The sequence below is a fragment of the Bubalus bubalis genome, chromosome X (genome assembly GCF_019923935.1).
Source record: "Bubalus bubalis isolate 160015118507 breed Murrah chromosome X, NDDB_SH_1, whole genome shotgun sequence".
Taxonomy (NCBI): Eukaryota; Metazoa; Chordata; class Mammalia; order Artiodactyla; family Bovidae; genus Bubalus; species Bubalus bubalis.
Genome location: NC_059181.1, coordinates 49236201 through 49249353, shown reverse-complemented (window position 1 = coordinate 49249353; position 13153 = coordinate 49236201). Strand labels below are relative to the sequence as shown.

General features: G+C 36.5%; 1 protein-coding gene across 1 annotated transcript in view; it reads left to right on the top strand.

Annotated features, from left to right (window-relative positions):
- Positions 1 to 13153, top strand: part of LOC123331684 — a 112872-nt gene that overhangs the window by 75624 nt on the left and 24095 nt on the right. Inside the window, exon 3 of the mRNA XM_044936471.1 lies at positions 6102 to 6240. Coding sequence (XP_044792406.1) covers positions 6102 to 6240 — 139 coding nt within the window. The remainder of the gene's footprint in view (positions 1 to 6101; positions 6241 to 13153) is intronic.

Here is a 13153-nt window from a genome sequence, read left to right as displayed (position 1 = left end):
CCACCAAACTTTTTTCCCCCTTTTACATTTTCACCAGCAATGTAAGAGTGCATCATTTTCTCCACATCTTGCCAACATTTTTCAATTTTTAAAATGATAGCCATCCAACTGTGTATAAAGTGTTATCTCACTGTGACTTAGATTTATATTTCTTGAATGATAAATGGCATTTATCATTTTTTGTGTGATTACTGGCCATTTGTATAACCTCTTTGGACAAGTGTCTATTCAAGTCCTGTGTCCATTTTTTTGTTGGACTTTTTCTGGTTTAATTGTTGAGTTTCAAGTAATTTTAAATATATATTTTGGATAGTAGACACACACACACACACACACACACACATATATATATGGTTTGAAACTGCTTACTGCCATTCTGTTGCCTTTTCATTCTGTTGACAATATCCTTTGATGTACAAAAGCTTTTAAGTTTTATGAAATCCAATTTATCAATTTTTTCTTGTTACTTTTGATTTTTAGCCCCTTACAAAGCCAAGATCATAAAAGTTTACTCCTGTGTAAAGTTCTTAGAAGAAAACATAGACAGTACACTCTCTGACATAAATCACAGTAGGATTCTGCCATTTACTTTATTGTTTGGGGCTTGTTTTTGTAGGTCTTTTCTTTTTTTGTGTTTCCTGTATAGAGAAGTTCCTTCAGCACTTGTTGTAAAGCTGGCTTGACAGTGAATTTTCTTTTGCTTATCTGTAAAGCTTTTGATTTCTTGGATGGATATGAATGAGACTGTTGCTGAGTAGACTAATCTGGGCTGTAAGTTTCTGTTCCTTTCATCACTTTAAATATACCCTACCACTCCCTTCTGGGCTGCCATGTTTCTGTTGAAACATCAGCTGTCACTCTTATGGGAATCCCCTTATTTGTTACTTATTGCTTTTCTCTTGATGTTTTTAATATTTGTTCTTTGTGTTTAATTTTTGTTAATTTTATTAATATGTGTCTTGGTATGTTTCTCTTTGGGTTTATCCAGTATGCAATTATCTGAGCTTCCTGGACTTGGGTTGCTGTTTCCTTTAACATATTATGGAAGTTTTCAACTGTAATCACCTCAGATATTTTCTCATGTCCTTTCTTTTCTCTTCTTCTGGGACCCTTATAATTCTAAGGTTGGTGCATATAATTTTATTCCAGAGAATCTCTAAGACTGTCCTCATTTTGTTTCATTCTTTATTTTACTCTACTTAGTTTCGTGCAAAAATAATTTCAGTTTTTCATTGTTGAAATTTGCCATTTGATATTGGAATACATTTTTAAATAAATGTGGTTATGTGATACATCATTTTAATGAACATTTCTTGCTTTATGGGTTTTTTTGTTGTTAATGAATATTGCTGTTTATTTTATATGGATTTTAGACTATTGAAATGATGTTAGACAAAAAATATATTCAAGCAATTTTCTTACTAGAGTTCAAAATGGGTTGTAAAGCAGTGAGACAATTCACAATATCAAAACGCATTTGCCCCAGAAACTGCTAATGAACATACAGTGCAGTGGTGGTTCAAGAAGTTTTACAAAGGAGGTAGTGTCCAGTCATTGGTAGTTGACAACGACCAGCTGAGAGCATCATCAAAGCTGATCCTCTTACAACTACACGAGAAGTTGCCAAAGATCTCAACACCAACCATTCTGTGGTCATTTGGCATTTGAAGCAAATTGGAAAGGTGAAAAAGCTCGATAAGTGAGTACCTCATGAACTGACTAAAAATTAAAAAAAAAATCATTTTGAAGTGTCATATTCTCTTATTCTATGCAACAACAATGAACTATTTCCCAATCAGATTGTGACATGTGATGAAATGTTGATTTTATGCAACAACCAGCAATTACCAGCTCAGTAGTTGGACAGAGAATAAGCTCAAAATAATTTCCCCAAACCAGATTTGCACCAAAATAAAGGGTCATGGTCACTGTTTGGTTGTCTGCTACTGGTCTGATCCACTATAGCTTTCCAAATCCCAGTGAAACTATTACATCTGAGAAGTATGCTGAGAAAAATCGATGAGATGTACTGAAAATGCAACACTTGCAATGAGCACTGGTCAACAGAATGGGCCCAATTTTTCTCCACAACAATGCCTGACCACACGTCACACAACCAGTGGCCATGGAGCCAAATTATCTGGGGTGGAGTCTTAGCTGGACCATTTACCATCTATGTGACCTTGGACTAATTATAACTTCTTTGTATCTCAATTTATTTCATATAAATTAGGATAATAATATTACTGTCTACAAAGGATTGCTTTTTTTCATTTTTGCTTTCATCTTGTTCTTTTTATGTTGAGGTATAGTTGATTTACAATATTATATGAGTTTCAGGTGTGCAACATACTGATTCACAATTTTAAAAGATTATATTCCATTATGGTTATTGTAAAATATTGGCTATATTCCCTGTTTTACACAATTGATCCTTGTAACTTATTTATTTCATACATAGTAGTTTGAACCTCTGAACTCCCTACCTCTATCTTGCCGCTCCTCCATTCCTTCTCGGCGCTGGTAACCACTAGTTTGTTCTCCATATCTGTGAGTCTATTTCTTTCTTTTTTTTTTTTTAATTTCTTTTTTTAAAAAATCTTGGCTGCACTCAATCTTTGTTGCAGAATGGGGGCTTCTCTTATTGAGATGCTTGGGCTTAGGTTGCCCCATGGCATGTGTGATCAGAGTTCCCTGACCCAGAGATCAAATCCATGTCCCCTGCATTGGAAGGCAGATTCTTAACCACTGGATAAGCAAAAAATCCCCCTATTTTTGTTGTTGTTGTTATACTCACAAGTTTATTTTTTATATTCCACACATAAGTGATATCATACTGTAATTATCTCTCACTGTCTGACTTATTTAACATTATACCCTCAATGTTAATCCATGTTGTACAAATAGCAAAATTTCATTCTTTCAGAATTGCATTGCATTGTGTGTGTGTGTATATTATATGTACATATCAGATCAGATCTGTCGCTCAGTCATGTCCGACTCTTTGTGACCCCATGAATCAAAGCACGCCAGGCCTCCCTGTCCATCACCAACTCCCGGAGTTCACTCAGACTCATGTCCATCAAGTCAGTGATGCCATCCAGCCATCTCATCCTCTGTCGTCCCCTTCTCCTCTTGCCCCCAATCCCTCTCAGCATCAGAGTCTTTTCCAATGAGTCAACTCTTCGCATGAGGTGGCCAAAGTACTGGAGTTTCAGCTTTAGCATCATTCCTTCCAAAGAAATCCCAGGGCTGATCTCCTTTAAAATGGACTGGCTGGATCTCCTTGCAGTCCAAGGGACTCTCAAGAGTCTTCTTCAACACTGTAATTCAAAAGCATCGATTCTTCAGCGCTCAGCTTTCTTCACAGTCCAACTCTCACATCCTATATATATATACACCAAATCTCCTTTTCCATTCATCTGTTGATGGACTCTTAGGTTGCTTCCATATCTTGGCAATTGTAAATAAGGCTGCTGTGAACATTGGAATGCATGTATCTTTTTGAATTAGTGTTTTTTTTTTCCAGATATATTCCCAGAAGTCCAATTGCTGAGTCATACAGTAGCACTAATTTGAGTTTTATTAGGAACTTCCATTTTGTTTTCTGTAGTGGCTACACCAATTCACATTCCTACCAACAGCTCCCTTTTCTCCACATCCTCACCAACATTTCTCATTTGTATTTTGTTATTGTTGTTGATAACCATTCTGACAGTTTTGAGGTGATATCCCATTGTGGTTTTAATTTTCATTTCTCTTATAATTAATAATATTCAGCATCTTTTCATATGCCTGTTGGTCATCTTTGACATCTTCTTTAGAAAGGACTTCTGCTCATTGTTTATTCAGCACTTTTTTATTTTTTGGAAGTTGAATTGTATGAACCACTTATATATTTTGGGTATTAACTTCTTATTGGACATGTCATTTGCAAAATTTTCTTCCATTCAGTAGGTTGTTTTTTTTGTTTGTTTGTTTTGGTTTGTCAATGTTTTTCTTTGCTGTGCAAAAGTTTTTATGTTAATTATGTCCCATTTATTTTTGCTTTTTATTTACTATTTATTTACAGTTGATTTGCAATATTGTGTTAGGTACACATCAGAATGATTCAGTAACTTTTTCCCAATTATGTAGCACTATATGTTATCATAAACTATTCAGTAAATTCTTATTGTTTATATATTGAATATATAGTAATTTGTGTTAATCTCTTACTCCTAATTTATTCCTCTCCCTCCTTCACCCCTTTGGTAACCAAAGTATTTTTTCTATCTAAGAGCTTCTTGCTCTTTTGTATATAGATTGATTTATATTGTTTTTAGATTCCACATGTAAGTGAAATAGTATTTGTCTTTCTGTATGACATACTTCACTAAGTGTAATATTCTCTAGGTTCATTTATGTTTCTGCAAATGGCACTATTATATTATTTTATAATATTCCATTATATATATATTCCACATCTTAAGCAATCATCTTTTGATGAGCACCTGAGTTGTTTACATTTCCTGGCTCCTGTAAGTAGTGATGCTAGGAACATTAGGGTGCATATATCTTTTTGAATTAAGGCTTTGTCTTTTCCAGATATATTATTGCCCAGTGGTTGGATTGCTGGATGATATGGTAGCTCTATTTTTAATGTTATAAGGAACTTCAATAGTTCCTTCCACAGTGGCTGCATCAATTTATATTACATTCCCACCAGTAGTTGGGAGGTTTCCATCCATTTTCTCCACACACTTTCCAACATTTATCTGTAGATATTTTGATCATAACCATTCTGACTGTTTTGAGCTGATATTGTGGTTTTTTATTTGCATTTCTCTAAGAGTTAGTGAAATTGAACATCTTTCCATGGGCTTATAGCACATCTGTACATATTCTTTGGAAAAATGTCTATTTAGGTTCTATTCATTTTTTTAAAATTGGGATGTATGTTATTTTGGCATTGAGTGATAAAAAGAGCTCTCTGTATATTTTGCATATTAACCACTTGTGTATTGCATCATTTGCAAATGTTTCTCATTTTCTCTGTTATCTTTTTGTTTTGTTCATGGTTTCCTTAGCTGTACAAAAGTTTTTAAGTTTGATTATGCCCATTTGTTATTTTTTGCTTTAATTCCTTTTGCCTTTGGAGACTGATCTAAGAGTTAAGTTAAAAAATAAAATAAAATAAAAAAAAGAAATGATTGCTATGAAGAATGTCAGAGAATGTTTTGTCTATATTCTCTTTTAGGAATTTTATGGTGTCATGTCCTACATTTTGATTTTTAAACCATTTTGATTTTATTTTGTATAATGGCATGAGAAAGTGTTACCTTTTTGTTGGTGTATAAGTACAGTTTTCACATACCACTTTTTGAACAGACTGACTTTTCTCTATGTATATTATAGCCTCTTTTAGTATAGATTAATTGATCATCAGTGAGTGAATTTATTACTGGTCTCTCTGTTCTGTTCCAGTTATCTACATGAATGTTTTTGTGCCAGTTTCACATTACTTTTACTGTAGCTTTCTGTTATAGTCTGAAGTCTGGAAAGATTATGCCCCCAGCTTTGGCCCTTTTCCTCAGGATTGCTTTAGCAATTCTGTGTCTTTGTGGTTCCGTATAAATTTTAGAACTATTCATTTTAGCTCTGTGAAAAAGGTCATTGGAATTCTGATAGGGGATAGCATTAAAACTGTAGATTTATTTGAGTAGTATGTCCATTTTAACAATATTAATTTTTCAGATCCAGAAACATGGCATAGCTTTTTATTTCATGAATCATCTTCAGTTTCCTTTATCAGTGTTTTATAGTTTTCAGCAGATGGGTCTTTCATCTCTTTGATTAAGTTTATTTCTAGATATTTTATTATTTTTGATGCCATTTTAAATGGAAATTTTTTCTTCATTTTCTCTTTCTGATGAAATCCAAGAGACTTCTGTGTATTAACCTTGTATCCTGTTACCCTGCTGAATTCACATATTAGATCTCACAGTTTTTGTGTGACAGCTTTAGGGTTATTTATGTAGAGTATTATGTCATCTGCAAATAGTGTCAATTTTGCTCCTTCTTTTCCAGTTTATATAACTTTTGTTTCCTTTTCTCATCAGGTTCCAATACTATGTTGAATAGAAGTGGTAAGAATAGGCATCCCTGTTATGTTCCTGAATTTAATGGGAAGGCTGATTGTTTAATACTGAGCATGATACTAGCTGCAGCATTGTCATATATGGCCATTACTGCATTCAGGTATGTTCTCTCTGTGTTCACTTTCTGGAATTTTTAATGTAAGTGGAAGGGTGTTGAATTTTGTCAGAAGAACCTTTCTGCCAATGCAGGTGATGAAGAAGACTGGGTTCGATCCCTGGGTCAGGAAGATCCCCTGCAGTAGGAAATGGCAACCTACTCCAGTATTCTTGCCTGGAAAACTCCATGGACAGAGGACCCTAGTGGACTACAGTCCATGGGGTCACACAAAGTCAAACATGACAGAGTGACTGAACACATACTGAAACAATCACAAGGTTTTTATTATTCAGTGTGTTAATATGGTATATCCCATTGATTTGTCAATATTGAAAAATGTATACATCCCTGGAATAAACACCAGTTGATCTGGGTAAACAATTGATTTGATATATTGTTGGATTTGGATTACTAATATTTCTTGAGGACTGTTGTATATATGTTTATAAGTGATATTTGCCTGTGATTTTCTTTCTGTTTTTGTTATGTCTTTGGTTTTGATATCAAGAGAGTTAAAAATTAGGGCCCTTTAAGGAGGAGGTGAATATTCTCACTCATGCTTTACTTAAATCTTGTGCAACAATGTATCTTGCTTGAGAACTGACTTTTCTTTAGGAGCTAATGATCACACAGCACAAGGTCTTACTCATGAAAATGCTTTTCTTAGATTCATGTTAATAATTATAATTGTAACAAATCTTGCCTTGAAACCTGTTTCTCAAGACTTGTACCCCTGATTACATAGCAACAGTATATCTTGCCCAGAGACATTGCCTAGAACACATTCTCCCAGGCTAATCTTGTGTCAAAGTTATCTCAGTATGTATGCCTTGGGAAAGGGTCTAGTGTAACTCTTACAACCTTGATATATTCTTTTTGTCTGTTTTCAGCAGCTAGCAGAAGAGTATATACTGCCCTACCCAAATTAGCAATGTGGATACTCTCTTGCTCCCTTCTGATGTCTATATCAGAAGCTTTTTCTGTCACTTTCACTTTAAATAAAAATCTACACAAATCTCTGACTTAGACTGTCTTTGGTTCTGGAGTTAAATCTTCTCATTCAGAGACCACTAATCTGGTGGCACTATTCACCATACACATAAGCTATCAATATCAGGGTAATGCTGGCCTCATAGAAAGACTTTGGAGGCATTGTTTCCTCTGTATTTTTTTTTTAATCATTTGAGAAAAATAGATTTTATCTCTTCTCTAAATGTACTCACAGATAAGTACAGTCTCTAAAGAATGGGCCAGTGAGCAATAGAAAATATGAACATAACAATGGCTAGTAATTAAATCAAATCAGCAATTATACAAATGCCCCAAAAACAGAAGTACAGGAGGAGATGGCTTCACAGGTGAATTCTGCCAGCATTTAGAGATGTTCAGCTTCTTTTCATTTGTTTATTAGCCATCTATATGCCTTCTTGAGAGAAATGTCTGTTTAGGGCTTTTGCCCACTTTTTAATTGGGTTGTTTGTATTTCTGGTATTGAGTTATATGGGCTATTTATGTATTTTGGAAATAAATCTTTTGTCAGTTGTTTCAATTGCTATTATTTTCTCCCATTCAGAGGGTTGTCCTTTCACCTTGTTTATAGTTTCCTTTGCTGTGCAAAAACTTTTAAGTTTAATTAGGTCCAACTTGTTTACTTTTGCTTTTATTTCCATTAATCTAGGAGGTAGATAGAGGATCCTGGTGTGATTTATGTCATAGACTGTTCTGCTAAGAGTTTTCTTCTAAGAGTTTTATAGTATCTCATCTTACATTTAGGTCTTTAATCCATTTGGAGTTTATCTTTGTATATGGTGTTAGGAAGTGTTCTAATTTCATTCTTTTACATGTATCTGTCCAGTTTTCCCAGCACCAATTATTGAAGAGACTATGTTTGCCCCATTGTATATTCTTCCCTCCTTTGTCAAAATTAAGGTGCCCATAGGTGCATGGGTTTATCTCTGGGCTTTCTATCTTGTTCCATTTGTCTCTATTTCTGTTTTGTGCCAGTACCATACTGTCTTGATGACTGTAGCTTTGTAGTATAGTCAAAAATCAGGAAAGTGGATTCTTCTGGTTCCATTCTTCTTTCTCAAGGTTGCTTTGGCTATTCAGGGTCTTTTCCATTTTCATATGAATTATGAGATATTTTTGTTCTAGTTCTGTGAAAAATGCCATTTGTAATTTGAAATCTGTACTTCTTGTTTCAAAATAACAAAGGATCTCTGCAATGCTGCTGCTACAGTGATTTTGTTAAAATGCTATGGTCAATATGCCAGCAAATTGGGAAAACCCAACATTGGCTACAGGACTGGAAAAGGTCAGTTTTCATACCAATCCAAAGAAAGTCGATGCCAAAGAATGTTAAAAGTAACACATAATTACACTCATTTCACACACTAGAAAGTAATGCTCAAAGTTCTCCACACTAGCCTTCAACAGTATGTGAACCAAGAACTTCCAAATGGTCAAGCTGGATTTAGAAAAGGCAGAGGGACCAGAGATCAAAGCGCCTGCATCTGGCGGATCATAGAAAAAGCAAGATAATTCCAGAAAAACATCTACTTCTTCATTGACTACTCTAAAGCCTTTGACGGTGTGGATCACATCAAACTGTGGATAATTCTTCAAGAGATGGGAATACCACCTTACCTGCCTCCTGTGAAACCTGTATGCAGGTCAAGAAGCAACACCTAGAACCAGATATGGAACAAGGGATTGGTTCCAAATTGGGAAAGGAGTACATCAAGGCTGTATATTGTCACCCTGCTTATTTAATTTATATGCAGAGTACGTCATGCAAAATGCCAGAGTGGATGAAGCACAAGTTGGAATCAAGATTGCTGGGGAAAATATCAATAAACTCAAATATGCAGATGACATCACCCTTATGGCAGAAAGTGAAGAGGAACTAAAGAGACTAGTGATGAAGGTGAATGAAGAGGTTGAAAAACTTGGCTTAAAACTCAACATTCAAAAACTAAGATCACAGCATCAGATGTCATCACTTCATGGCAAGTAGATGGGGAAACAATGTAAACAGTGACAGACTTTATTTTCCTGGGCTCCAAGGAAAAGCTTTATTTTCCTGCATATGGTGACTGCAGCCATGAAATTAAAAGACGCTTGCTCCTTGGAATAAAAGCTATGACCAAACTAGACAGCATATTAAAAAGCAGAGACATTACTTTGCCAACAAAGGTCCGTCTAGTCAAAGCTATGGTTTTTCCATTAGTCATGTATGAATGTGAGATTTGAACCATAATGACAGTTGAGTGCCAAAGATTTGATGCTTTTGAACTGTGGTATTGGAGAAGACTCTTGAGAGTCCCTTAACAGCAAGGAGATCCAACCAGTCCATCCTAAAGGAAATCAATCCTGAATATTCATTGGAAGGACTGATGCTGAAGCTGAAGCTCCAATACTTTGGCCACTTGGTGAGAAGAGCTGACTCATTAGAAAAGACCCTGATGCTGGGATAGATTGAATGCAGGAGGAGAAGGGGATGACAGAGGATGAGATGGTTGGATGGCATCACCAATTCCATTGGCATGAGTTTGCACAAGTTCCGGGAGTTGGTGAAAGACAGGGAAGCTTGGCATGCTGTAGTCCATGGGGTTGCAAAGAGTTGGGCATGATTGAGTAACTGAACAACAACAGTGCATTTAACATTTCTTTTAATGATGACTTGATGGTGCTCATGTCTTTCAGCTTTTGTTTATCTGGGAGGCATTGTACCTTTCCAACAAATCCAAATGAGATCCTTGCCACATAGAGTGTTCTTATTTGTACATTTTCTTCTTCCATTACTTTAAATATATTTTGCCATGTACTTTTGGATTATAGATTTTCTGTTGAAAAGTCATCTGAAAGCCATATGAAAGTATTTGCATATGTAGTGTGTTTCTTTTCTCTTGCTGCTTTTAATATTTATTCTTTATCTTTTGTTTTTGCCATTTTAACACAGGGATTCTTGTTGATTTCCTTTTTAGGTTAATCCTATTTTTCACTCTCAGTGCTTCTTGGACTTATATCTGTTTTTGTTTTTGTTTTGTTTTCCCATGTTAGGGAATTTTTCAGGTATGTCTTCAGTTATGTTTTCAACCCATTTGTGTCTCTCTTATCCTTCTGAAACCCCCCAATGCAAATATTAGTGCCCTTGATGTTTTCCCAGAGGTCTCTTAAAAACACCACCTTTCTTTTCATTTTTTAAAATATCTCTATTCAGCGTCAGTGTTTTCTGCTATTCTATTCCACCTCACTGGTTGGTTCCTCTATACTATTTAAAGTACTATGGTTTCCTTCTAGTGTATTTTCCTTTGCATTTGTTGTATTGTTCATCTTTGGTTGTTCTATATGTTTTCTAACTCATTGTCAAAATCTACTTAGCTACTTTCTCTGTGCATCCATTCTTCTCCTGAATTTTTTGTTCACCTTTGTGATCACCGTTCTGAATTCTTTTTTGGGCAGATTGCCTATGTCCACTTCACTCATCATTTTGAGTAGGTTCCTCTGTAAGCAAACTTATAGGTTACACAAACTTCTAATTGCTCTTAAGGGAAGGTTAAGTAGAAATACACAGATGAGATACTGTGGTGAAGATGAGTAGCTGCAGTCTTTGGACATTCAGCAGAAAGTCCACAGAACATTCTCCAGGAGGACTGATAGTGATATTGGTGGATCAGGCCTCAGTGCCCAATGAAATTTGCAAGATATAGCAATACAAGGTATCTGGTCAAGGTAGTACTATAAGAAAGAGTATTACTGTAGCATCAGCATTGCAGAGATACTTTGTTATTTTGAAACAAGAAGTACTTCAGGATTTCAAGTCAAAAGGCACTGTTTTACAAAATTCCAATGGGATATATTGTATTATTTTATTGGAGACATTAATGTGTGTGGTGTGCATGGTATGGTGTAAAAGGGATTATGTTTCCTGCAGTTTGTGAGCAGAGTATCCATTTTTATTTTCTTTTTAAGGACAGGGTCTTGGTAGGAAAGACCCTGAGAACCTAAGTCAAATAAGTCTGTCACTGCACTTCTTATGAATAAGGCTGCCTATTTTATCCTATACATGTGAGTGCCTTGCCTGGGAAAAGAATTTGTGTTGGTAGCTAACTTAGATATGCATAAACTCAATTTATATGGAAATCCACCTAACTCATTTAACAGAGAACAAAGAATGAACCTATTTTGTAAACATTAGTATGAGTTGAGGTTTACATGGTATATTACAATTTTGGAGACTTTCAAGTTGGCAGAGGAGTAAGATGGGAAGATCACCTTCTGCCCCACAAACATATAACAAAAATTTATCTGCATGTAGAACAACTACAGAACACCTTCTGAATGATGGCAGAGGACCCCAGACTTCCAAGAAGTCAAGCCAATCTCATCAGAATGAGGTAGGGCAAAAGATAAAGATTAAAAAAAAAAAAAAGGACAACAGATTTCAGGAAGGAGACCTGAACCCTCAGAAGGTGGTCGTGAAGCAGGAAAAGTTTCCACATACTTGGAAACCTGCTCACAGATGGGGTCAGGGGAGCTTGGGAATCTCAGAGGAGAGCATAGCGACAGGTGATCTAAAGGCAAACTGGAGAGAATTAATGACAGAGATAATTTGTGAAGGGCACTTCCCAGCCATGAAACAACTTGCACACTTGCAGCAAGTGGTGGCTTGGAGCTCAGGCTCATGCTTTGGGGGTCAGATATCAGGAAGAGGACTGGGGTTGACTGCCGTGATGATACTCTGAGGGGGCTAGTATGACATATCTGAGGGAGTCCAGGGAAAAGCCTGGGCCTGTCAGAGAGGCAAAAGATCATTGCCACAGGAATATTCTGACACAGTAAGCACACAGAACATAGGACTCTGCATTCACAAAGCCTGTAGGGGGATGAGCCACCTGTGGTCTGCAACTCCAGATGTAAGAAACATGGCACCAGTCCCACAGGCAGAAGACCGGAGGCCACTATGGTCTTGACCTCAGGGCTCTCAGCAGCAACCAAGCTATGAGTGGGCATGGGCCACTGCCCACATCTTCCTGGGAGTCAGATCAGCTTGGCTCTGCCAAAAGACCTACAACCAGGAGCCAACTCCCTGGGGAAGGCACACGAACCATCTTGGGCTGTAGCAACTTACTGTAGGTCTCAGCTGGAGCAGGCACTCCTGATATATCCCAGCTGTATCTGCCATACCTTTCCCTCTCCCCAGCCCAACTGATCAAGTGAGCCCTAAAAGCTGCTGCATTCCCTCCCTCATGTCTGCACCAAGAATAGACAACAGAGGGTGGCTGACAAGCAAAGGCAAGCTGAAAGCCAAAGTGTAGTACCAGAGGCTGCATGAGTAAAGGAGAGATTGTGGAATTTAGGTGCAACTGTGGACTTTGGGAAAAAGTACAAACTGGTGTCAGGCAAGATGTGAGTCTGTGCTGAACCCACACTGCCCACAACAGGTCCAGAGACCTTCCTAAAAATACTGGAGGACGTTCTGAATAGGCAGTTTGACTGGAGCACACTGTGTGAAGAGGAAAAGAAAGGAATCACAAGGACATTCTTACTACCAGTCTCTCTCTATATTTCTCTCTTTTTTTCCTCTATCCAGTAAGGATTGTTATCCAGATTCAAAGGAGAAATAAAAAACTTTATAGGTAAGCAAAAGTTAAGAGAATTCAGCACCACCAAATCAGTTTTAAAACAAATGGTAAAGGAACTTCTCTAGAAAGGACATACAAAAAAAAAAAGAAAAGGCCTACAAAAACAAATAAAAAAAAAATAAAATAAATGATAATAGGATCATACATATCAAGAATTACCTTAAAATGTTAGTGAACTAAATGCTCCAACCAAAAGAAAGACACAGGTTGTGTGAATGGACACAAAAACAAGACCCCTATATATTCTGTCTAAAAGAGACCAACCTCAG